The sequence below is a fragment of the Copadichromis virginalis genome, linkage group LG22 (genome assembly GCF_057382275.1).
Source record: "Copadichromis virginalis isolate Kocher_CV1m ecotype Utaka linkage group LG22, C_Virginalis_male_GT1.1, whole genome shotgun sequence".
NCBI lineage: Eukaryota > Metazoa > Chordata > Actinopteri > Cichliformes > Cichlidae > Copadichromis > Copadichromis virginalis.
In genome coordinates, this window is record NC_140638.1 from 13,216,154 (window position 1) to 13,241,473 (window position 25,320).

At 40.7% G+C, this 25,320-nt stretch overlaps 2 protein-coding genes across 5 annotated transcripts in view; both read right to left on the bottom strand.

The window, feature by feature from the left end:
- Positions 1–16,150, bottom strand: part of rprd2a (regulation of nuclear pre-mRNA domain containing 2a) — a 16,242-nt gene extending 92 nt beyond the window's left edge. Inside the window, exons 1-12 of one of the 4 annotated variants that reach the window (XR_014917514.1) lie at positions 15,692–16,150; positions 9,134–9,263; positions 8,822–8,973; positions 8,430–8,482; positions 8,154–8,280; positions 7,877–8,052; positions 7,263–7,605; positions 5,633–5,836; positions 4,996–5,178; positions 2,891–4,901; positions 369–517; positions 1–212 (exon numbers count right to left, since the gene is read on the bottom strand). The exon at positions 1–212 is cut by the window's left edge and continues 91 nt beyond it. Coding sequence is in view for 1 of the 4 variants with exons in the window: in XM_085446135.1 (XP_085302261.1) it covers positions 3,202–4,901; positions 4,996–5,178; positions 5,633–5,836; positions 7,263–7,605; positions 7,877–8,052; positions 8,154–8,280; positions 8,430–8,482; positions 8,822–8,973; positions 9,134–9,263; positions 15,692–15,866 (3,243 nt within the window). In the remaining 3 variants the exon portion in view is untranslated. Of the gene's footprint in view, positions 518–2,212; positions 4,902–4,995; positions 5,179–5,632; positions 5,837–7,262; positions 7,606–7,876; positions 8,053–8,153; positions 8,281–8,429; positions 8,483–8,821; positions 8,974–9,133; positions 9,264–15,691 lie in introns of those variants that run through there. The other 3 variants (XR_014917513.1, XR_014917512.1, XM_085446135.1) reach the window with 3 other exon arrangements.
- Positions 16,151–16,660: 510 nt separating this feature from the next.
- Positions 16,661–22,793, bottom strand: ciarta (circadian associated repressor of transcription a). Its single transcript, XM_085446469.1, has 6 exons — positions 22,444–22,793; positions 20,704–21,051; positions 20,499–20,574; positions 20,328–20,406; positions 19,927–20,080; positions 16,661–19,666 (listed from the first exon to the last, which is right to left on the bottom strand). Exons 2-6 carry the CDS (start codon positions 21,049–21,051, stop codon positions 19,298–19,300), a joined length of 1,026 nt encoding a protein of 341 aa, XP_085302595.1. The 5' UTR covers positions 22,444–22,793; the 3' UTR covers positions 16,661–19,297.
- Positions 22,794–25,320: the final 2,527 nt, after the last annotated feature.

Sequence of the window (25,320 nt, forward strand, 5' to 3'; positions counted from 1 at the left end):
TTTTGTTTTCATTTGCACAATGATCATTTATTCCACAAAAACATGCATTTAATGGGTATCTGTACAGGTTGGAAGCATGAAAAGCACAGATTTGTTTAAAGCAATGTAAAGAGAAGGCAATAAAATAGCTGTAATTATTCATAAGGTTATTAATAATCCTGGTTGTACTCACATGGTCCTCTATGTCCAGCGGTCCTCGTTTCCTGTGTTTCCTCACTCACAAACACACCCAGACACACACACACAGGGTCGGAGAACAAATAGAACCATTTTCAACATTTTATTTTCCCCCCACTCTGTATTGATTGTTTTGATTTCCTGCTGGTGGCACTTAGTTTCTGATGTAGCTATTAAACTGAAAGCCTTACCGGTGCACAGCGTTCATAACAGGCCGTGAAGAGCCATCACTGCGAGCGGTGCAGGATTCAAAGAGAGGAGCCGCCACCATCTTCATCAGTTAACATGTGGGGGAAAGGTTTCCATCACATCAGACACATCAAAGTGTGGCTCTGGATCCCTGAGGATGAAAACAGGAGCGAGGAGGGGAGGGGATGAGAAACGGGGGATGAGTTCAAAAAAATTCAGGGGGAAGGAGGTGCGTGTGTGTAGGTAACGTTCACTCACTTCTTCCTTTATGTAAACACAAAGAAAAATGCGTACACTAAGGTGACCTGACACATTTACGCACGTCCCCGATATGAAGGCTGATAAATGCTGAATAATTTAGTTATTTATTGAATTTTTCATGCTATAGGCTACCCCTCCCCTCTCTAACAAAGTGACTCTGGGAAGATGTGCTGACATCTGGCGACGGCCGGCTCACCTGTGACTATGTTTAATTTCCAAGTAAACTCCGCAGATTAAAAACTAACTTCTGACCAATAAAGATGTCGAATGGGAGCACTCGTTTTCTATTTGTTCCCTCCAATTGTTTTCATCTAACACCGCTTTTTTTGTTTTCGTGTTTGTGTGCGCGAAAGGAAGGATTTATTGCTAAAATCGAAACTCATTTCCCTAAACGACCTCCGTGCTAATTAAAGTAGACCTAAATTAAGGGCAGGTTTAACTGCACGGATTTATCAGAGTTAGGAGCCCATTCACATCGACACTTTTAAAAGGAAAAAAATTAAGCTGTATTATTTGCCGCTTACGCACTTAGAAATAACAGTCCCAAGAATAATGTCTTTTTTTAACTTCTCATACTTGATTTAATGCAATAATTTAATGACCGCACTAAGAAACTGCAAATGAATTAAGGGAAGTGGGTCTTTCGGTACTTGATTATAACTGCCTAATCAATCCAACTGATCACCACTTTTGTCTTTTAGAGTGATTCTCACGCTGAGGCTGTGTGTGTGTGTTTGGCACCAAATCGATCTGGACCTCTTCAATTAAAGAGAATATTTGCGGAGTCAAGAGACCCTTACTGAAAACGTGTTCATTTCAAATTAAGCCAAACTGACTGCATTAATGCTCCCTGCACGGCAGCCTCACATGGAGACACCTAACAGACCTTTAACTGCTTTAAGGATCCAAGTTACGCGTAAAACCGCCTCTACTTTATTTTGGATCTCAGCCAAACTAATCTTTTGCAAATTTATTCTTGTTACTAGGCAACTTTTCGGGCATCTGCCCAACAAAGCAGAGCAAATGTGATTCGATTAAACTAAGTAACCTATGCACACAGAGGTACACACAATCAGTGTGGACACTACTTCTTTAACCGTATTTATCTTAAATACCAAAAAACTTATGTAATAAAAAAGTAACTCAGAGCAAAAATCTGACTTATCAAGTTAAGATGTTTTTCTTTAGAAATGTCTATCCCTATAAATGTAATAAATGTAGTAAACGGAGCTTTTTCTTCTAATATCACTTTTATCTGGTCTGATGCAGCAACGTATTTTAAACCTAATGGGATGCTGATACATTGATGAACACATTTCCCAAACAGTATTATAGATTTAATCCTTAAATTATGAACCATAGCTTAAAAAAAAAAAGAAAAAAAAGAAACCCCACAACACTCTTTAGTGTTACCTGCAGTCGTGTTCATGAGTAATGGGCCCAGTGGCGTTATAATTTCTGTGTGAATAATTAGAGGTCCTGGCTTAGGTGCTTTTAAATGTGATGCAGAAGTAAAGGCAGTGATGCAACAGGTCAGGGATCAGAGATGATAAAAAAAAAAAAAGAATAAATAAATAAACGACACTTTTTTCAAACTCAGATTTTTATTGGTCAGTACAAATAAACGAAAGTGAAGCCGACTGTCTTCATCCTCCTTCCAGAAATGCACTTCTTCTGTGTCGGTGTTGGAGGCTGGAAAAAAAAATCCCCCCCCCCCCCTTTGACTAGACTTGTGTCGCCTTCCTAAACGGGACGTAAAAATTATCGCCGAAGGGATCTTGCGCATAGGTGGGGAAAAGCAATGCTTCACAAAAAACAAAAAGACAAAACACAGAACATTTGGAGCTGGAACAATGAGAAATAATTCCGCCAAATATGCTAATGTGCACTGTAGAAGAAACAGAAATTCCATAGCATACACTCTGTTTGTCATACCCAAAGACAAGTTGAAATTAACGATTTTTCAAACGCTAATGGGATCCTGCTGATACGGGACTGAAGCAGTCAAAACTGCTCACTGAAAAACTAAATAAGAGCAGAAACACTGCACCAACTACACTCTTTTCTCACCGTCTTAGCAAAAATAACTGTCTTTCAAAAAAGGTGTGGAACTATCTGTGTCTAGTTGGTTTAGACTGGACTGCATGCACACACGTACCATGCACGCACTCTGACACGCTTACATTTAACGTAGTGCTTCATATTGGAGGAAATGATACAAAAAGTGAATTTTATATATATATATATATGTATATATATCCACCTCTTATCTTCTTTAATCTTCTGTCTTCGCTCTTCAGCTCAGCAACCCTCTCAGAGGCACCGTGTTCTTTATGTCTCTTGGTGTTGGCTCTCCTCAGTCTTCCACACACCCTTTTTTCCTTCTGCATTTAAAGTTTTTTTCTTCTGGAAGCTGCTGAATTAATTCTTCTTCAGCTCAGCTTTGCCACATCGTGCCCACCCCAGTGCAATAACTGCACATTCATCCACCTGCAGTCTCCATTTCAGTTTTTAAGAGGCTTTTATGACCTCCAAGACTTTTGACTGTGAGCAGTCTCAGGGCTACATGCTCAGTCAGTACCGTGGGGGCATAAAGGGTCTCTTAGGGGGGAACATTGGGCCTCCTGGTCTTAGACCTGGACGTTTGCCTCTAAACCTCGGGTCAGGACCTTGAAATCGAGGAAATGGGGGGCGAGGAGGTCCTCTGGGGTGTGGGTGATGTGCAGGGTGAGGAGGTCGATGCGGAGGTCGTAGACCGGGATGACGGATTTCGTGATGAGGCGGTGGTCTCCTAGGGGGGTATTGCGGAGCAGGGGGGCTGTGATGTGGGTAGTCGTGGGCGTAGTAAGGCTCCTCTGAGTTTGAGAGTGGAGGAGTGAGGCAGCCTCGAACTCGGGGATAGTGGTGTGGAGGGCTGCCTGGTCTGTAATACGGGTCATCTGGGCCGTGATAAGGATTGTCTTGGAAATAAGGGGGCTCGTGCTGGAGGAGTTCGTCGTGGTGCCGCTCGAGGTCCCCCTGGTAATGCCGGTCATCTGACTGGTGATGTAAATCCTCAGGGTGATGTGGCCGATGCTGGTCAGTGTCATACAGATGTTCATCAGGATGATACAGGGATTTGTGTTGATGATCATGGACCACCATCCCACTGATGACACTCTCAGTTCTGGCCCCGAGCACGTCCCCAGAGTCTGTGCCGGGAATCGGCTGCTGCTCCGGAGGAATCATCGAATTGCTGGCCGATGAAACGGAAACCTCAAAACCGCGAGGAGGGGGAGGTAACCTTGGGACAGGAGGAAGATTGCTTTTAAAGAAACCATGCAATGGGGTGCCCCCCTGCTGGGAGAGCAGCTCTTGAGGTTCACGAGTTTGCTCAGCTTGGTATGGATAACGTCCGGATGTCTTGTTTTCTTGAGCCCCTCCAGGCATATTATAGCCCCTGGGCTGCTGAGAGCTCCCCTCTGGGTAAGTGTCACCGTACCAACTCCTTTCACTAGGCCCATGAAAGCTGTCAGCAGTCTGTGTGTTACCGGCACTGCCTGGGGCTCTTTCTCCAGGCACTGGCCCTCCTGTCTGTGCAGAAATCTGCTGGTAATGTCCAACCGGGGCAGTAATCCCATGTTCAGAGATCTCCTGTTTGCCAAACGGGTACGCCTGGTAGATCTGCCCATTCTGAGCCACACCTGGCTGCAGGTGAGCAGGCTGTTGAGGATTGTTGGGGTTCGGCTGTGTGCTATTCTGGTATGCAACAGGAGCCATTATTGCAGATTCAACAGATGACTGACTTAACTTGGGAGCAAATGGAACCACCATTGGCTTGTCCATAATCTCATCCTGAGTAGGCGTGCCTCCCCCCTCGTCCCGCACAGGTGTCCCATCCTGGGTGTCTGTGCAAGTAACCGGACTATGATTATTGCTTCCGAGAGCTGGGTTTGTTGAAAAAACCAAGTCAAATGCACTAAAAGCAGGGTTTCCCTGCAAGAAGCTGTGTATTTTAGACTCTAAACTTGTAGAGGGTGGTTCAGGATCTGTTGTCAAATCCATGTCTCTATGAAGAGCCTGAACCAGGGCAGAGGCAGGGTTGGAATTCTGGGGGGATGCTTGGGTGCTTGAGCTCTGCCTTGCAGTAGATTTGGATAGGGGAAGCACAGATGTGCCAAAGGAGTGAGGCAAGCTCTGAGAGGGTACCGCTGATGAAACTGTGGATGAAGGAGAGGCAGTAATCTTGCCTGTACTGGAGGAGTCAGCTGAGCTGCCCACAACAGAGGTGATGCCTAAGGGGCACAAGGAAGATAGAAGAAAGATAAGCAAGGGTGCTGCTATAAATCAACATTTCTTTGAATACTTTAAGTAAAGGTTGACTCTCACCTTCGAGGCTGCTTTGACCCTGGACTTTGGACAGAGCACTGAGGAGGTCTGCAGGACTCACTTCTACCTTGGAGAGGATACTAACCAGTGAACTGGGGTCCTGTGCTGCCACAGGAAGAGCAGGCGTGCTCTTAACTGAGGAGACAGCGGGGGCAGCTGCAGGAGGAGTCTCCACTAAGGGCGCTGCAAAAAACAAAGCTACACTCACTCACAGAGTAACCCACCATATACTAACTTTTTATTAGACAGTTAACAGATCTGTGAAGGCCAAATGTTCATTCATAGATTTATGCATTATGAGGCATATTTAAAACAAACTAACTTTGACATTTGACAAACCTACTGGATTAACTTAAATACTCTGTTAAATCTATGCAATCTAAAGACACTGAAAACATATATGCAGCTTAAGTACATACTCACATATGCTCTCAGGATCTTTTTGTTTATCTCTACATTAAAAATTAATGACACTGCAAAGATATTAACGCTCCAAACACATTGCAAACCCAGTTGGTTTTTCCACAGCAGAAGTCGAGACACGCTTAATGACGGCACGTGGAAGATTTTATTTTATTTTGAAAGAATTGAAAGAAATCATCTATGTGCATGTCACAAAAAGGCCCTCGCTACTCACCTGTGTTCTTCACGACTGAGCTTAAGCTGTTGAGGATGGAGCCAATTTTATTCATGTCCACACTTTCCAGAGCGGCCGCTGGAGCGGTAATGGGAGGCGCGATCTGTGCGACGGTGGGCTGCTCTGTCGCTACTAATGGCACGCTTTTTGCAGGCATCGGTGCGGGCACCTCTGGGTGGAGAACGGGTTCTGTCCGCTCTTCAACTGAGGAAAGAAAATATGGCAGCGATAACAGTGAGTGAGGGCCAATGTAATGGTGCAGCTAAGTGCAGTTCCTCTACATTTGGTTTTTGTGACTAATTTTGTCGCTGTCACCTGATTTCCAGGGCAAATTTCTCAAAAGTTACTCAAATAATGGTTGCAGGAAGGAATGCGGTGCAAAAAAGAGAACAGAAAATATATTTATGACTCTAGCTGTATATTGACAAGTGTTTTAATATTAAAAATGTTTCCTAGAGATGTAGGGTACTGAGATTTGCTTTTGCAGAGACCTGATGCTCAAAATTAGCTCAAGATGGATAATTACATTAGAACATTTTCTCTTTAGCGGTAACCAAAGCTAATTATTTACTTCTATACCATCCTATCCCTACCAGCTTATACTGTCATCCCGACTTTCTCCATGTCCTCATTCACTACATCCATGAACCTCCTTTGTGCTATTCCATATTCAGCATCCTTAGCCTTGCTTCTCTAACTTTGTCTCCAATTTCCTCGACCTGTGCCGTCTCTCTCTGACGTACCAATTTCTAACCCTAGTCACTTGCAACGAAAACTTCAACTCTGCCACATCTGGCTCCAGTTTTGAAATGACTCCATTTGGTCAGCGTAGCCACTAAAACTGCTTGGATGCTTCAGGATTAATGAATTCCTCTAAATAACAGGTGTGATTTGTAAAGCCTGATTTATCTTTGATGCAGAGCTTTACCAGATGTCCACAGCAGGCGATGGTTTCACCTGTGATCACAATGCATCCATCTAAGTAAATGCATACTCTGTGATATGTGATGGCGGTGGGCTGGGCACACGCTAGAACTCAAACTACATTGAGGAAGAATATTCCTATTTTAACATGCAGGTCAATTTAAGAATGTGCACATCAGCTACTGCGCAGATGCTGTTTCTTCCATGGAGTCTCATCAGATTGTGTATAACAGACATTTTGTCTTCATTAAATGGTCAGAAATGAGAAGAAAACTGTCAAACTTCTGTCAAATAAGGTAACACAGACTCATCACCTTTCTTATTTTGAACGCAGTCAAATCCAAAAGGCCCTTTTTTTCCTCCAGGAAAAACTTTAACAAGCCAGCTTATCTCAAAACAAACGAAATATGTAAAAAGACTGCTTTTAAAATTAAAACTCGGAACATTTGAACTAGTTAGATGACACCATGCAACATCTGTATTAACTACTACCGACAGCAGGTTCAAAAGATGCTACTGCAAAAGTTGAAACAATGATTATCATGCAATGCTTGAGAACTTTTGTGTCATTACGGTGCTTGCCCATCTCTCCTGTGTTTGTCATTTCATTCTTTTTAGTAAAGTACTGAAGACCAATATAAAAACCACAAAGCACTTAAAAAGCATTGCAGAGGCTTGAAATCCCAAAACATTACTCCCTCCTTACCTATGATGCCCCCACTCTCCATTTCGTCCTCAGACAGCTCCATGTCCTCCACCTCGCGATTGTCATTCTCACCGAGAGCCTCTGTGTCTCTGGGAGACCCCCCCGGGGAGGACAGAGGGCTCGGGGCTGGGGGCTCTGCATCATCGTCCATTGCAGAACCATCGAGGTCTGGATCGGGGTGGGCCATTTCCAGACCGTGGAAAGGTGACTCTGAGCCTGTTGGAGATGGAGCGTCTGCCGAGGGAGAGGGGATGGGTGACTCGTCCAGGTCGGGCAAGGTGGACTTCAAGGTGTCCAGCTTACGCTTGAGGTGGGACACCCGGTTAGCAAATGTTTGGTAGGCCTTGAGAGGAGAAGCAACGGAGTTTAAATACATGAAAATGTAAATGTTAAGTCTATTAGCCAGTTTTAATACAGACTTCACGCAAATTCAAACAGCAAGATAGAGAGGCATAAGGTTTATCTACAGCTAGCAACATAAGAGTCTAAAACATAATGTACCAAAATGCCCAACACAAGCTGGGTAATAAACCTACAGGTAACTGAATTTCTTCATGCTTTAGAACAACAACAACAACAAAAATACAAATTAAAAATAAACATCTTTCACTTACGTTAGCTACAATCTTCACTTCCTTGTACTGCATCTCATAGAAGATATCTGCGTTGGTGAGTGCCTCCATGAGTTGAGGTAGGATTTTGTTTTGTTTATCAAAGAACTTCACGAACTCCTGTAGCTGTGCGCTTCCTTCCTCAAAGTCCTTGGAGAACTTCTTTCCTCCTGCCTTATCTGCAAGAACCAAGCAGTAATGTGAGGAAATCGTCAAAGTCATAACCCATCCTTCCTATCGCTCCAGGTTAGGCTGTATAGCAGCAAAAAGAATAAAATACCTTTGAGTTTCTTGAGGGCATCAGAACTGAAGATGTCAACCCTCATAGCTGCCAGCTGTTTCTCTCTGAGGTCGACCTCCTCCACAGATCTCTTGTACTTGGCCAGCTGGTCTATGAGTGCCTGCGGCTAAAGCAGAGGGAGCAGTCAGTCATATCATAAGCGCAACAAAGTCTGATCACAGTGTTTGAGTCAAAGACAAGACGATAACAACCGTGCTTGTAAAACGGCACAGCTGGAGTTTAGTGAGGAGCTTTAAACTCTAACATCACACTTACCACAAATTCAGCAACGACCTTGGATCGTAGATCAGCTTTAGACTCGGCTGGAGCTTTAAAATAAATAAAAAGCCCATAAACTCAAACAGCAAAATTAACTACAAACACCCAGAAATCTACACAACAGAATGAAATGCAACATTATTTAACGGAATTATTCCTAAACTCTGGGAAAACTATGGATGTATTAAACCTAATAAATAAGAAACTTGTCTTAAAGCCAATTAAATTAAAAATTAAATAAATTGTGTTTTCATAATCACAGCCAAAACTGTAACTGCAATTAAAATACAATTAACTGTACAAGGTGCCACGACTGGTAACGACAAGTTTCATGTTAAGATGGTGCGTCTAATAAAATTAAAAATTATAAAAATAATAAGCAAACTTACTTTTTTGCTCCACAGGAGTGACAGGAGGGGACTCCTCTTTGATCAGGGCGTTCTTAAGGTCGGCAATGAGAGTCCCCGAATACACACCTCTCTCCTCCCAGATGGACAGTATCCTCTCTGCTGATTTTATCACCTTTGAGTCACCTTCACAGCTACAGAGAGGGGAGATGATAAAAACTATAATGATGGCTGCTGGATTTATGTGAGTCCAAATGAAACAAATGAGAGGAATGATGGACAAGAAACACTGAAAGGTAGAGAGCAGCAGAAAGAAACATTGCACCAGTGGAGCACTTACTACAAAGCACTTACTTAACCAGCTGGAAGGCGTCTAGAAGCACCTCGGCGAATGCCGTTCGGTAAACGATGGCATTTTTCCTTTTACAGTTCTGGATGACGTCATTGGCGAGGTATAGCAGGTTGAGCCTATGTGAGGCGTCAGCTGTTGGAGGAAACAGGGCTACATTTCACTGTGTGTTATACTTGTATAACTATGCATGTGACAAATAAAGAACCTTGAAACAGAGGCGCTGATGTTAGCTTGTTTGAACCAGACTGCTTCTAATTATGGTGCTTTTATCTGCGGCTGTTCATTCCCTTAAATCTTTCATCGTTTTTACTGTTTTTGTTGCTGCACAGCATGTGTCCCATTTTTAAATGTGCATATGAAAAAATCTGACTTGAAACCAGTTGAGCCGGAGAAGCAGCTCAGCTCTCTTTCACCTATTTTATTAAATATAGGTCAAAATCAGTAGTGGTCCAACATACTGCTTAATTTATTATCAATTTATAATTTTTGTACTTTATAAAAAGGTCAACATTTTTACTTAACGCCCAGTTAAACTGAATAAATGACAAAAATCCATTATAGACATGTGTGATTAAGTCTGAAGTGATAAATCAGATTCATAAACAACACAGAAAAGATAGCATGCAGTCAACAGCTAGCAAGAATATTTAATCAACAGCTAACTGTTAAACATGACGTGAAATCATTTACACAATCTTTGTTCACATTTTATGACCTAAACAAGGAGTTTTAAAAATGCCTGTTTTATGGTTTATACACACCATGTGTCATTTTTATTTGCAGTTTTTTTTATATTTATGATATGATATCAGCTCATAATATCTCCTGGGCAATAGTTTAATCAGTGCTTGATAAAATAACCAACATCCAGATGCAAAATAAGTCTGCAATGCAACTAATTTCAATTCTCTGTAAGTAAATAATTTTGCTTTAAATAATCAAGTCTCTATTAATTCTCTAATTGTCTAGATGACAGATGAAAGCCACGCTTCTTACTCATCACGAGTAGAAAAGCAAAAGGCTGTTGTTTTCCTTATTATGCTGAGGGTTTGAACCCTAAACACAAACCCCAAACACTACAAAACAGTTTACTTTGAAATTTCTCCTGCAGCACTGAGATCCGCGAGTGTGATCACGTTAGAAGAACAAAATTGTAATATGCTCAGAGATCACTCTAAATTCTCCAAAGTCAAACACCGTTTCAGGTAACTGTAAAATCACTGCGACCAAGATTAACAGCGAAACAGGCAAGCGAGAGCCAAAGACAGCCATCTATGAATACCTTCATTAAAAGGTGGAAACAATCAGCTCGAGGCTTCAAAATCGGTGACATCACAGTGGCTAGTCATCTTTTACATACAGTCTATGTTTTAACTAGAGATACAGTGATCTGGAATCAGCTGATTTTCTAAATTTTTAGACTAGTGACTGACTAGTCAGCCTCTTGTATATTAAATTACAAAGCGGCCCGTTCAACGCATGTGCAACACATGCACAGCAGTGCAGGCATTATCAAAAGGAGCCTATCCTAGCTGCCATAGGTCAAGAGGCGGGATACATCCTGGACACGAGTCCACCTCGCCTAACACACAGAGACAGAACTATTCAAACACACCTCACTACAACTCACAAAACCCACTAACTGCATGTTTGTAGGAGGAGGTCAGAGTATCCAGAGAGGACCCACGCAGACAACAGAAGAGCATGCAAACTCTAAACAGAAAGACGTAACAAGATGATGGATTTGAACGCAGGACCTCTTGCTGACGGGCAGCACTGCTAACCACCACCCCCTCACCCAATGAAGAACGTCTCCAGTTGAATCAAGCTTTCCAAACAGTAGTGTATTTCTTTCTGTCTCTCTCTCTCTCTCACACACACACACACACACACACACACACACACACACACACACACACACACACACACACACACACACACACACACACACAGCCAGCAGAAGCTGAAGAAATTACTGCAAAAGACGTCACCAAAAGGTCAGTGAACCCCATCTGGTGATGGATATTGATACAACTTCATTGATTCCAAAGCCATTATCGATTCTGCTTATAGGTCAGATTCATTATTGATTCTTTTACTGACCTGATCCATGTTTGTGTGTTTTTCAACATCAACACGACTGTTTTAAAACGTTTTTACGTTTAAGATCCCTCCTGTTCTTGGGCAGCCTAAACCGAATACAGCATTTCCATTAGTGAGAACACGTCTTTTATGTGCTCTAAGAGATGAAGGGCATCTACAATCTGATTTTACATGTTTTTTCCTCAGCTTATGTGTAAGAAAGACTTCATTCTCTTTGAGCCTGAGAAATACTTGAAAGTGGGTGTGCAGAAGCTCCACTGCCATGCTTGACACCATTGCTCTGCAAAGTGAAAGAAAAAATATTCCTCTTATCAGGAAGAGGAACTGATACAACTTTGACAAACCGGAAATTTTGGTATGGATTCTTCACTGGAACTGGTTTTTAATTACTGTCCCTAACTCTGTACAGTGATCTGTGGTTTTACTATTTTTGTTTAAACATAAGATCTGGGATCTTTTTTTTTTTTTTTTTTTTTTTTAAATCAAGACATTTCTGTTGGACAATGTTAATGTTTTCCAGCTTATCTCCAGCCAATCTGGTGCACTGACTTAATACTACTTACAATTAGGGTGCAGTTAGTAAGATGTAGGTATATTAAAAATACCTTAGTGCAGTAGTAGTATTAAGTAAGTTCGACCCCACCATATGGAAAAGATATATATAAATCTTATAAAGTTTGTATCTGTCTTGTGTGAAATTTGTATGAAAAGCATACAAGAGTGAAAAAAGATATAAGATCCCTTGAAAAATTATATAAATGAAACTTGTATGTTTTGGATACTTACTAAAACAATATATGAAAGTAATGAGAAAGTGGCCACTTTCATGAGTAAATCATATAAGCCTTATATGATTTACTATATGAAGTAGGCCACATCTTATGCAAGTCTTTTATAAGTTTTTTCTATTTCTTTTCCATATGGGCACCCCTGTTGTTTTGTTTAGGACAGAGGTGGCAAACATAAGGCTCGGGGGCCTGAATCAGCCTGACAAAGGTGCCAATCTGACCTAATCTGACCCCCAGCTTTGGAAAATACAACAAAGGGCATATGTTTTTGACCTTTTAACTATATTTTCACAGGTTTGACAGCTTTTTCTGCTGATAAAGATGTCCCGCAGCCATTAATACCACGCCAAAGTAGTTAAGTAATAGATAAACAATTAGGTTAGTCTTTTATTGTCATTGCACGTGTACATGGGTGCTCCATACCAACTGTGCAGGACTAAAATATAAATAGTAAGACAACAGAAATGCATAACAAGCAATAGGAATATATACAAAACCAGAGGAAGCCCCGCAATAGAAAGACACTGTCTGTTAAATGACAGAAACAGAAGTTCCTGTCTCACTGTCTAATATTGACATTTCTATTAAAAAGGAAACAAAATCTTCATCAATTAACAAACACTTTGTTTTATAAACACAGGAGAGTCTGGAAAGTGAGCTACCAGAATGTTTTCTGGTGCTTGTGTTTTCCTACATTTATCATGTAGGAAAAAAACGATATGCTGTTGAAATTGCATTATTTATCTAATATTAAGATATCTCAGGGAATAAACGTGTAGTTAAAGTTTCACTCCACCAACCCACCTAAGAACAAAGCGGGCTGTATGTGATGGTCAATGTAAAATGAGTTTGGCATCACTGGTTCAGGACTTTTCCAAAATAGTAAAAAAAAACAAAAAAAACAAAACACAACCCCCCCCCAGATATGACACTATAGAGACAAAAATGTCCACTTGTTTTATCTGATGAACACAAGGTTAGATTTAATTTACAACAGTACAAAACAGAAAAAGGAGAGCCAGCAATGCCAAAAAGCTTGATATACTTTCTATTAAATTAATAATCAAATTACTGTAACAAATCTGATATATTAATCCGCACATTTAACAATTTCTTTCTTATTTTCGTTCTCAAGTTCATCCAGAAAGCTTTGGTAGCTTCCAGTTAATACATTTAAATGCTATGTTTTTAAATGTATTTATTAAGTGTTATTCAGATGTTTAAAACATCTGTCTTCACGGTACACCACTAAGCCTCTGAAAAATCCCTAACAGGCTTTAAACTGCATAAATGGAAAACTCAGGTGTCAGATATAATGAAACAGTCATATCTTTAATGACAAAATGGAGACAATGTCTAAAAGAGGATAACACTTTACTGCAATCACAGAGGGAGAACCACAACTCTGCTGTTAATAAGGCTCCACGCTGAACATACCTTGCTGTCTTCATCAGCAAAAGACAGTGATGAACTTTAAATTGAAAGCAAATGCTAAAACCTCACTAGAGTACAAATTAATGAACAGTAGGTATAAAGGTCTCAATAGCAATGGCCTTTGTCTTAAATTACTGGACAATTCCAACAATATGAATGATCCTTAAGCTGCAAGTCAAAATAAATTACTCGAAAACTATTCAAGGGCTGTGCATGAGATTTATTCACCTGCTCTGCAGAGAATCAGAAACAGACCACTATTCTCACGTCTGCAAGAAAAAGTTTGTGAACCTGTTTAAACTACTTCTGCACTGATTATTCATAAAATGTGAGCTGAATCTAAATCACAAACATAATCCAATTACACAAATAAAATACGCACATTGTACTTTTGTTGATATAATCTCACAGTGAAGGCTTGAAAATGTAGATTCAACCGTTAGGAGCTCCACTTAAGCAGATGCTGCCTGAAGCATGGATTGTACAGGGGAACATTTGATACATAGCGATGACACTACCCAAGTGAAAAAATGTATAAGGCAAAAGGATTGGTCCTAGCAAGGATTAAGATTTACGATATAAGATTTGTCTTCTTAGTGTAAGACTGGTGGGAGCTGTGTCTTAATTACAGTTACTAGAAAGCTAGATGTGTGATCAAGGCTGCAAAAGCATCTCCTAATACCTTGGCAATAACACAAAGTACTGACTGATTTATTATAAAATAAATAATAGAGCCCCACTGAGAACCTGGTGCAGTTTGACAAATTTCCAAACAAACATGTAAATAATCAAAGTGTCGGTGACAACTCCAATACTTAAAGTGAGTTTGTGTACTCAGTAACATTAGTTTACTCCAGCGGGCCACACGAGGAACTAAAACTGCTGTGGAAGGCCGCACCTGTACACTGAACTCATTCTGCTTATTGTTACTTTTTATTTCTTTATACACTGCTTCTGGTGAAAGTAGATTTTTAGACCCCAAAAAATCAAAAAGACCCCAATTGTGGCCCCATGGATAAATTAACTGCCCAGCGCAGGTTTACGGTAACAGAATATATTTTGTCTACATCAGGGTTTTCAAGCAAAAGGCACCGGGGGACAAATTTGACCTGCCAAGGACTCCAATACGACCCACTTTTACAGCATTTCCTACTGAGAAAGACCTTCTCCTTGGCCATTCATACTACAACAGTGTAATATGTAAAGGACAAAAAATTAAATGACACAGAAATTCCTGTTTTTTTCACTATCAACAAAAGAAAATTCTGTTTGTTTGTTTATACACCCGGTCCAAGGTAAGAAAAAGAAAGAGAAACAGAAAGTTTACTGCGAATTAAGAAAAACTTCCTGTTTTATAATTATCGGACAGTCTGGGCAATGAGTTACCAGAACTTTTGCTGTAATTTTACATATTAATTTCTTACAATGTAAGCACAAAGAATCATACTGGCAGGTTTACTAGAGCAACATTTCTTAACGTGTAGACCAAATTAGATGAACTGTTGAAATTGCACTTTTTAATATATTAAGATATCTCATTATTTAATGTTTATTTAAATTTGTTTACATTGACAGAAAGGAGGGTTTCACTCATCTGTCCCAATTACAATCAAAGTAAGCCGTATGTGGCTCTCGATGTAAAAAAAAAAAAAAAAAAAAAAAAAAAAAAAAAGAGTATGACATCGCTGGTCTATATATTATAGATGGACATTGGTGTCCCGCCCCATCCAAAACGTCACTGTTCCCCATGAGCTGACTACAAATAGTTCAGTCATACAGTTTGGTAACAAAACTGTCTTTCCAGTCTCATAACATGTAGTGATCTGGTAGGCTGTTAAATCTTGAATTTCCCGTTGTAGCCTGTAAAGCTGGCACAGGCTGACCTCTTGTAGCACTGTCAGAACTGTAAATTTGACAGGTTCACTACTCTGCACATTAGTTTATAAACTATTTGTAGACTACGCGGGTAAACGCAGGCTATAGTGTGCACATGGATGACAGCTTGAATGTCCCTGCTGTCAAAGGAGCGCCAGTTTTAAACTCCACCGTTTCCCGGCATTTCAACCTAAGGCAAATAGGACAAAGACCTTAACGCGCCCGGATAAAGGTATGATTCGTCAAACAGCAGGAATAAAAACTATATTTAAAATATGTATAAGCACAAACATCTCATTGCAACCATTGCGATCGTTGAGCTCAAACGAGTTCAAAGGTGCAGGCAGTAGGGCTACTTACATTTCTTCAAGCACTTGATCCAGTGTCGCACTATCACACTGTGGTACTTCTTGTTGTCGATGCACCACGCTGACAGTCCTTGAATCGAGTCCATGGTGTTGGTCACATTTTGTAACTTTCTGTCCAAAGTGGACTCCAGAGAGCCGCTGGTAGCGGCTCCGGCTCCCGCTGCCATGTCCGGACGAGTTTGTTGGGGAAGGCTAGCACTTAGCTTAGCATGCTAGCTTAACGCAGCACAGGCATCTTTGCACTCAGAAGCCTCTCAGCCTGCTCCGGTTGCTAACCCGTGTCCCAATCCCTGTGTGTGTACAAATTATTCACGGTGAGCTTCCTTATCGCGGCTAAACAGTCATATCGTTTCACATTGAAGGACTAAAACTCAGCGCCTCGCGGCATCCTGTGGATCTGTTTACTCGTTGTTGGTGGGGTGATGAAGAACACTTCCGCAAACACTACTCGATTATGGCGCCACCCAGTGTCACGGAAGGTGACTTTTCTCTTCTTCTTTGTTTTTTGTTAGCGACACCAGCTGCGCGTTATTGGTAGAGCAAGTGCACTGTTTACTGTTTGTTGTGGCAGAGGAGTTTTAATTCTGTTTTAATATTTAAAAACTAATACAGTGCTGTGCAAAAGTCCTGAGTCACCTCTCATTTCTACATGTTTTGCTTCCAAGGAACCAGACTTTCTTGTTATTTTGGTAGTCTTCTGCAATAGTTCTTCAGGCTTTCCGAAGGTCTTTCAAAGTTGCTTGTTTTTTCACTTATTTTCAGTTGAGTCCTTGCAGCTAACCATTTACAGATGAATATTTTCTTTTGTTAAGCCAACACTGACCTATGAATTATTGGAGCAAAAATGTGGCCCTACACATAACATACAATTTAAAACAACCTGCCAACAAAAGCACACAATTTATTTCCAATTTGTTAGTTGAGTCAGTATAAAATGCCAAAAATTAATACTTATACACCAATGAGGTGATTTCCAAATTAGCCATTAAAACTTAGAATTTCTCAGGATGTTGTGCAGTGTGTCCTCAAAAAAATGTTGAGAAATCTACAGCAGATTTTTAGTTCATACCAGTGTGAAGCCAAATGTTGTTTTTGTACCATTTAAAGAATGCAGAGTAAATAAGTTCGTAGTGTATGAGGTGTTCTGGTCAGAAAAAATACTTTGCTGTGAAGAGAAACTTTCCTTTTTTACCAAGCTCACAATTGGGCCTGCTGCTGGATCGGGTGACCCTGAACCAAGAATAATACAAGAATAAAAATGCCTTTATATAACCCACACATCGAAAATACCACTTTTGTGCTTTCTCCTCTCTCTCTCTTCCCTGTGTCTTTCTGGTGGGATCTCCTGCTTTGGAGAAGCATGTTCCTGACCTGCAGTTACTGGCCCCACCTTGTTATTTGCTGTGTTACTCGTGGCCTATCTGCACCCTTGTTTTTTCCTTTTCAATGCAGCCTGAATGTGCCATGACCGGTTACCCTAACCCCAATGATGTAGTGTGTTCACCTTCCAATAATATGCTCTAAATTGATGCTATACAAGTAAAACTGTACTTATCTAACCCATGGAATAATAAAGGAGCCTTATAAAAATATTTACGGGGTAGATTTAGTGGCTGGAAAGCCGAAAACTTAAACATCAATGCAGAAAAATGCTGATTTTGCTGATTCGTGTCATTCTGTAATTATCAAGAAATCACCAGCAATAATTTCATTATAAGAAATAAATTTTCTAAAACAAGTGAAAATTAAAGACATCAAACTGTAAAATCTGATTTTTTTTCTTAACTCCTTTATCACAAATAAAAAGTGTAACCCAGCACAACAAAAAATGTACTCCAGGATGCTACATCTTAACAGACTAACACAACACACCGCTGCACTATTGTTCTCCGCCTTGTGCTTCCAATTTCTGCTTTAAATAGGAAAATTCATACACAAGTAAGGACAAAGCCTGAGAAACATTCACTTTTCAGTGGCATATGTGGCAAAATGACGTTACCATCGTTGGTTAAAACAGTACACTTTTCGTATGACTTTTTCTCGTATGATTTAATGTCAGGCAAGCTTTATGTGATAAAATAAGGCTCACTGGTTAAAAAAAAAACAACCCAAAACAAAAAGATCCCACCAGAGATGAAACGTCATTCAACATGAATGATACCTGATTATAAAATATGGTGGTACAAAAAAATATTAAGGTATTTAATAGATATGGAATGGAAAGTGTTTTGTTTATCGTATTCCCCCTGATATTTCTTAATAATGACTCAATAGAAAAGCACTTCCAGGGTTACAAATCCATTTAAAACAGGGCACAAAGGGATGTTTTTTGCCCTCATGATGACACAATGCATTTGGAGCTTTTTTGTATGAATAATAAGCTAGATTTGCTCAACTGCAATCAAATGACATGTCCTCCTCCCCCACCCTTTCCCCTACAAAAACCTGTAAAGCGCTCATCCCAGGCGTAACACACACCAAGTCTGCTGAAGGGAATTAAGGTTTTCAAGTACTGCTTTCATAAATAACATCACAAACCCTTTAGTGTGTAACATTTCCTCATTGTCATCCAAAAGTGCAGCTGCATCAATTCAAAGTCACACAGGATTAAATATTATATTATTCCTGTTTAATCACCTAATAAGGAAAAAGTGACCCCATGCCCAAGGTCAAGTGTAATAAAATATTTCAAGTCCACCTATCTACAGCTAGCTTACAGAATAAAAACCAACTGAAAGACCGAGCTTCTTTGGTTTCTAACTCGGCTCAGTGATTACTAGTCAGTCATGTTCTGTGTGGGACTACATCTGTTCTTAATAAGTGCAGATAAAAAAACAAAGAGCGTACGTTAAGTGCTGCGACACTAGAGTAAGCTGCTTGTGATATGATAATGCATCATGGTTTAATTTGGCACATTTTGGCAGCGGCTTCACGCCTTTATTCTACTGTATGCTACAATCAGACAGCTGGAAAAAATACTTTTTAAACTTTCCTAAATAAAATTTCGAGTCATCTGAGTTCAATAATGAGGTATATTTGTAATCAATTTGTGAGTTGCTTCACGATAAACTAAGCCGCTAATTAATTTGTCCTATTTTCTCTGGGAAAATAGTGCAAATGCAAAAAAAATGTAAGCAGCCGTGGAACCAATCGTCGCTTCATAAAGTATTTTATATTCAACTGACTCGTTTTTTTCCTGCTACAAACACATTTTTCATCAATGGCATGAAATCCTGTACTGCTACTGCTTAGAGCTGCGTTCGATGATATGAAAACGTACAAAGCACAGCACAGACTGTTTTAACACATGTAAAAGTATTTTCAACATTTTTTAACTTAAAGGTCAATGTATACAAAAATCCATTCAGACAAACACTTTGAAATAACTCTGGTGTCATTAAAAACCCAACACTGGATAGTTAGGGGTTAATGACCATCTCTGTACAGTTCTCCTCCTCCTGGTTTAATGTTCCTTATAAGCATCACAGACTGGCTCCACGCCCAACTTTATTCTTATGTAATCGAGTCCGCCCTCTGCTTTCAGTCTCGCTGGCATGCTGAGGCACCTCCATGTGATAGCGAGGTCAGCTAAGGCCAGCTAAGGTGAGTCACTTATAGTAATGATGTTGCTTGAAGACACCGAGCTGTCTTGTGTAGCTGGGCTGCCACATGAGGAGGAGGGCGGAGAACTCTCAGGGTGCTTCCGATTGTCATGTGCTCTCCTGCTACATAAATATGACGGCCTGCTTAAAGTGCCAGTCCTGTGTGTAAACTCGTGTTCAGAGCTACAGCTGTACCCAGCTGCTTCGTCTGCTTCTTCCTCTGGAGTTTTCTGTTCTATACGGGATCCGCGCCAACACGTGATAATGGTGTCTAGTGAAAAGGCAGCATGGCAGCTCCCGTGTTTTCCGTGCTTGGCTGGGACTTTGCCAGCCTGGGTAGAGTCTGGCCAGCTCAGTTTTCTCTTCTGCAATGGGAGAGCAGAACCAAAAATAACAACACATCAAGGCCATCTTGGAAGAGAATTAAGATCTTTGAGCCAAAAAAGGACAATAAAGCAGATGAGGTTGACCTTGGGGAGACAGAATACTCTACTAAATACTAAGATGCTTTCTAATCATTTTTAAATGTACATTAATTTGCTTTTTTTCTCCTTCATTCCTTAAAATAATACTATTACATTAAACAACACTGTCACAGATATGGTGACACCAGGAGGAAGCTCACCTTTACTGGGATGTGGAGCTGATTTTGGCTCCAGCGTGCTGCGACTCTGGGTGTGGTGGTCTTGTTTGGTGTGTTTGTGGATGTAAACGCCTCCCGAGGGAACCACATTTTGAGCAGCATCTCTATTTGCAGCAGATTCTGAAGATATTTCTCACTGCAGAAACAAAAGAATTGTACAATTACCCTGTGGGGTAATAGGGACAATGATAACACTGTTCATGCTGTTAACACTGCTATTAATATTAGGTTTTCTTTTTAATAAAGTTATTGTGAAAGGCATTTTAACTTTATTAAACAGGATAATGTGGAGAGAGGGTAGGAGCAGTAAGGACTATAACCTTTGACATTTCGATCAGCTGCTCAACCAGGTGAGCATTAGGTATCATTTTTGGTGGACTTACCCCATTTCAGGTTTCTGTAGGATTCCAAGAATCCTCTGCAACCTGTCCATAGCAACACTCTGCTGGAAACTGGTTAAGCCTATCAAAAACACAAGCAGGTACCTGGATATAACTACCAGATTGGATGCAATAAATAATGAAGATCATTTAGGATAATGGTCAGACACATACCTCGGTCAAATCGGCCAGTCTTTAAACCATGAAGCAGCTCGAGGAGAGGATGGATAAACCTGTGCAAATCTGCACACTGTAATGTTAAAGGCAATAATAAAGACTGTTAATATAACTAAAATCTGCTATTTACTAAAAGTTAACACAGCTAAAAACTTCTGTTTACTAAAATAAGACCTAAAGATTCCAAAAGAGAAGTGCTCACCTTCTGAGCGAAAGCGATGTCCCCTGGTGTCACTGATGACGATAATGTGTGGTCTTCAGGAGAAGGGGCAGAGCCTGGAGGTTTAGTCATGTCAGAGCACTTTTCAGACCGGTCACACTGAGATCTCAAACGCAGCTGATTGGTATGAGGAGGTAAACCAATGTAGCTTCCAGAAAGTGAGATTCCTTCATCGGCGGAAGGCAACTTTCCAATCCCACTGTCCCCCTCTCCCTCTGAGAAGGTTTCAGCCTCATCTTCAGTCTGCTCAGTCTCACTGAGCAGAAAGCTTGGAGTGGAGGGTAGCGAGTCATAAGATGGCCATTTGGAGGAAATACCTAATGAATTCATCTGTGGAGACAGTATTGAGGAAATTCTTTTAAATCAAGATTATGAATAAAAGTAAAGTAATCAGTAGCACAGCAAGAAGATCCAGGGTTTGAATCCAGGCTTTTTGCATGTTCTCCCTATGGGTACTCTGGCGTCCTCCCACACTCCAAAAACATGAATATTAGTTAACTGGTGATTCAGGAGGTCATATTACCTTAAACAAATGATCAGTTTTGATGCTTCTGGGGATACATCTCTGAATTTTATGTCTCTTAGTTAGCCTTAACATACCTGCCCTTCAGCATACAGTTAAGAGCCAGGCAAAGAGTCTTTTTATTGTTACTTAATAGAAAACTTTGCATTTTACTGCTATTCAAACAATATTTTATCACAGTCTTAATGTTTTTACTTTGGCCAAAGACCTAGATTTGTTTGGTGGGCACCAAAATGTTTTAAATGCACATAAAATAGAAGATCACTTGTAACATTAACATGAAAAAAATACAAGGCGCCTTAGTTATAATAGCTGCGTATTTGATTGAGTAATACAGTCATTAAATGAAAATCCTATCCATATGTTACTATAAAACACTTATCAGCCCTCATGTGACTGCAATGCTGCAGCACGATGATTTCATCACTTTTATGCAATATCTATTAGAAGTGCACTTGTTGCCAAGAACAGTGAGTTACGTCTTCGCAAATTTTCAGCAACCGCAATAAAATCCAGATGAGGACAGAGCCAATAACAATCAACTCTGATAGATTATGACCCTGGAAGAACACGAAGGCCCTCCGACCGACGCAATCGCACTTATTCACTTTAAAAAACGCGCAGTTCAATCGCACGAGCCCCCTTAAATTTTCGCAAAAGCCTGTTACATAAAGTTTGTTATAGCACGTGTTGCTGCAAATGTTAGTTGCCTTGAGCTTAGTTTGTTTATATCTGCACTAGATTTTTTTAATCACTGCCTCTTAAGGCTGGATATTACGTATTTAATTTTAATGGTTAAAACTGGAGACATATGGGAATCTGATTTATGTAAGGACACACATGTGTGTACGTCTGCAGCTGATAAGCTGGTAAAACGCAATAATCATCTTATATACCAGTTATAACATGTTTGCGATAACTGGGAATAGTCTAGAAAACCGTATCCCACAAACTGAGTGATTGTTAGCTGAAAATGTCTTTAAGAAAAAGCATAAAAGCAGTATTAATACCGTTTTCATTCTGTAATAATACCCGTGGTCAACCAGCTAACTGGAAATTCGCTATGTAAAGGTGTAAATGTAAAAAGTTACTGTTTAGTCTATCTGAGGTAAAAATAAAACGCAGGCTTTATATAATAAGTGAGGAGCCACCTTTCCCTAAAAAACGTTAAAGTGTAGGAAAAGGACGGAGCTTCTTACCTTTTGGACGGAGGAGAGTTGGACTCTTAAAAAAGGACAGCTAGCGCTATTTGAACTAGTTTAAAAAAATAAATCAAAGCTCACAGAGGGGACTTCCACAAAAACTAACGGCTCTACTTGTGAGCACAGCTGTAACTCCTCTTAGCCAGTCCCTCCTCGTTTCTGCTACCTCCGCTCGTGGCGTTTCACTTACATTGGGAGCTCTCCTACCCGCACGCGAACTACCCAACAAGAGCAACGGCCTCTACACGTGCTGGAGCGTGTACGGAGCCGCGATTGGCTGAGCCCAGAGCTGCTCTTTTCCCTTTGGCCGAGAGGCTTGGCCAATCGGCGGGACGCACAACGTCGGTTGGTTGGTATAAGGGTTTGGATCCCTCCGATCCTTCAACGGCCGCACGTGTGGTAGGTGTGGATGCAGAGCGAGAGGAACAGCACGAGGCAACTGGCATCTAAAATGTTGATATGCAGATTGAGTCACATTATAGAGCCAACGAGTAATAACAGACCACGCTGCTGGTCCCCGCGCGCACATACACGTACACACAGCCCCCCTTTTTCAGTGGGGGCTGCACCCCCCCCCCTTCCCCCTCCATACTCTCTCCACATTCTTCCAAATTCGTCATGTTACTTAACTGAAGCTCTCCAATAGGCTTGCATGTGATGGACCAAGACACCCACGTCACTTGATTAACATCATTAATCAGAGAGATAGAGAGAGAGAGACATGCACAGTTCACAGCAGGGTCTTTCCGAAGAAGATTAATATTATTTAAAGGGATTTTGTGTCAGTCTTGCGTTGATAACTTGCTTTCTGGGGTCACCTGCCAAGATAACACCTGAACATCTTCCATGCATACAACAACAAACCAAACCACTAATTGGGAGATTTAGATTTAAATAAGCATGCGATAAAGGTCTATTGAAGCAACAACATAATTTTGGCTTCAGATTACAGTGCAATCTAATATAACCTTTATTAAAATAAACTCTAGAAACAATAATTTTATTTATTATTAAGTTCATGTCAACAAGCTGGACAAGATAAGAAGATGTGCCAACATAGGCCTATTAAAGCCACAGAGGGAGAGAGAGAGAGAGAGAGCCCATTGGAAGGCAGGCTTACATAATTATGTAATAAGATATATGCTTGAGGAGTGAATCACTTGTGTCACATGCAAAAAGAGGGCTGTTAACCTGCAAGTGTAGGTGGGTTTAGTTGATTAAAATAGCTTTTACAGACAAAAACAAATGTTTATGATGATTTCGGTACAACACGGGGAACAGGTGAATAACATTAGTGAAAAAAAGAGAGTGACATAGAAAGCATGGCACAAGCCAGATTCAGCACTGCCACAACTCTGGGTGTGGTGGAGGGAGTCGAATAGAGTTCGAAATCTTTTATTATACCGTTCAAACAAAAGTGATGCAGTGCCATTGTGAACAGAATGCTTAAATTACGTAATTTAACCTGGACCAATGAGAGCGCAGTTCCCAGGCAGTGCGTGCAGGTTCTTTATACAAATCATCAGATCAGTAATGCTCTTTTTATGGCACATTGTCGGTATCGCTCTTGTCACACTGGCTTGATTCATGTTCCTAAAGTTTGCACAGGTACACTTAGTTCCAGACTTTTTGATTGCGACACAGGTACTGTAACCATGCAAACAGCACCAGCCATCAACTGATAAAGAAACCGTGTAAACAGGGGAGCCTACTGCCAGCAGCAGTATATGCAGACAACTGAAGAATTATAATTGAATCAAGGATGCAGATGTTCAACATATGCATGAATGTTCTAATAGCTTTGGCCAGGCATGTTTTCTTTAAAGCTTATGTATATGGGGCTATAAAAGTATTTGACATGAGCTGCACTACAATCAGACTTCTTAAGTGTCACTGTTGGCTGCTGGTTCAAATTAGAAGCCATGGGTGGCAACATATATTATTCTAAGTGTTGACATGTCCTCTGTGCAGTCGATACTTATGAGTGGAAAGGAAGCTGGCAGTGTGTTTATGTTGGGTGCAAGCCAACAAAAGTGTTTGCGCCTGTCTCGATGATATTACTTTACCAAGTCTGCTGGATGCACAGTCTACATCATAAAGAAAGCCACAGATTAAACCTTAAAATAAAAACTGAACTATGGACCAATCACCTATTACTTAATACTGCCTGTACCCCATCTGATCCACCTCAAATGTTGTTGGAAGAGCTTTTCTCTTATTTTGATTGAGCCTTGTTATCTATTACCAATGTTCCCCAAGCAGTGACTGCTGCCTGTGCGTAGTTATACGTGCCCAAATACACACAAGCGTGTTTGTTTGGCAATCTTTGTAATAACCAAACATGATACCTCCCAAACCCTTAGCCTAACCCAGGGATTCCCGAGAGGTGTGGCGAGGCCTACTGGTTTAACTTGGAGCAGGTCCAGGTATTCCTTCGGATCTTGTAAACATCCTGTGAAAGAAAACCCCTGATCCAATGTTTGACCTAGTCCTGCAGTTGCCGACTGGTGGGAATTTTGAAGCAGCAGAGGTGGTTAAAAAGGTGGTAACATATCAATATAACCACCTTTGCAGATGGCTCCATTCAGTGTGGAGCAGCAGGCCTACTCTGATCTTACAGTGCAATCAAAAGAACCAAGGTTAGATATGATTCTTCCTTTTATCATTCCTGGGACAAATAACGTCAGTTATTCACTAATGTCGTTTTCAAAGGAGTGTACTTGTGACCAAATACCCCGGTTTACTCCAAATCTCCCCTGACAATAACATCAGCCCAAAGCTGCACGCCGGGAACTTCATGGCATGGTTTTCATGACTAAACAGCTCCTGTAGGGTGGCCCAAGTAGTATATATGTTTGTAGCTATGCAGACACT

Bases quoted from the DNA above. Each gene is read 5' to 3' on its own strand.
- ciarta (XM_085446469.1), bottom strand. From the start codon at position 21,051: ATGAATTCATTAGGTATTTCCTCCAAATGGCCATCTTATGACTCGCTA. The intron at 20,575-20,703 runs GTGAGCACTTCT...TTAACATTACAG, and splicing joins ACATCGCTTTCGCTCAGAAG to TGTGCAGATTTGCACAGGTT. The intron at 20,081-20,327 runs GTAAGTCCACCA...TTGTTTCTGCAG, and splicing joins CTACAGAAACCTGAAATGGG to TGAGAAATATCTTCAGAATC.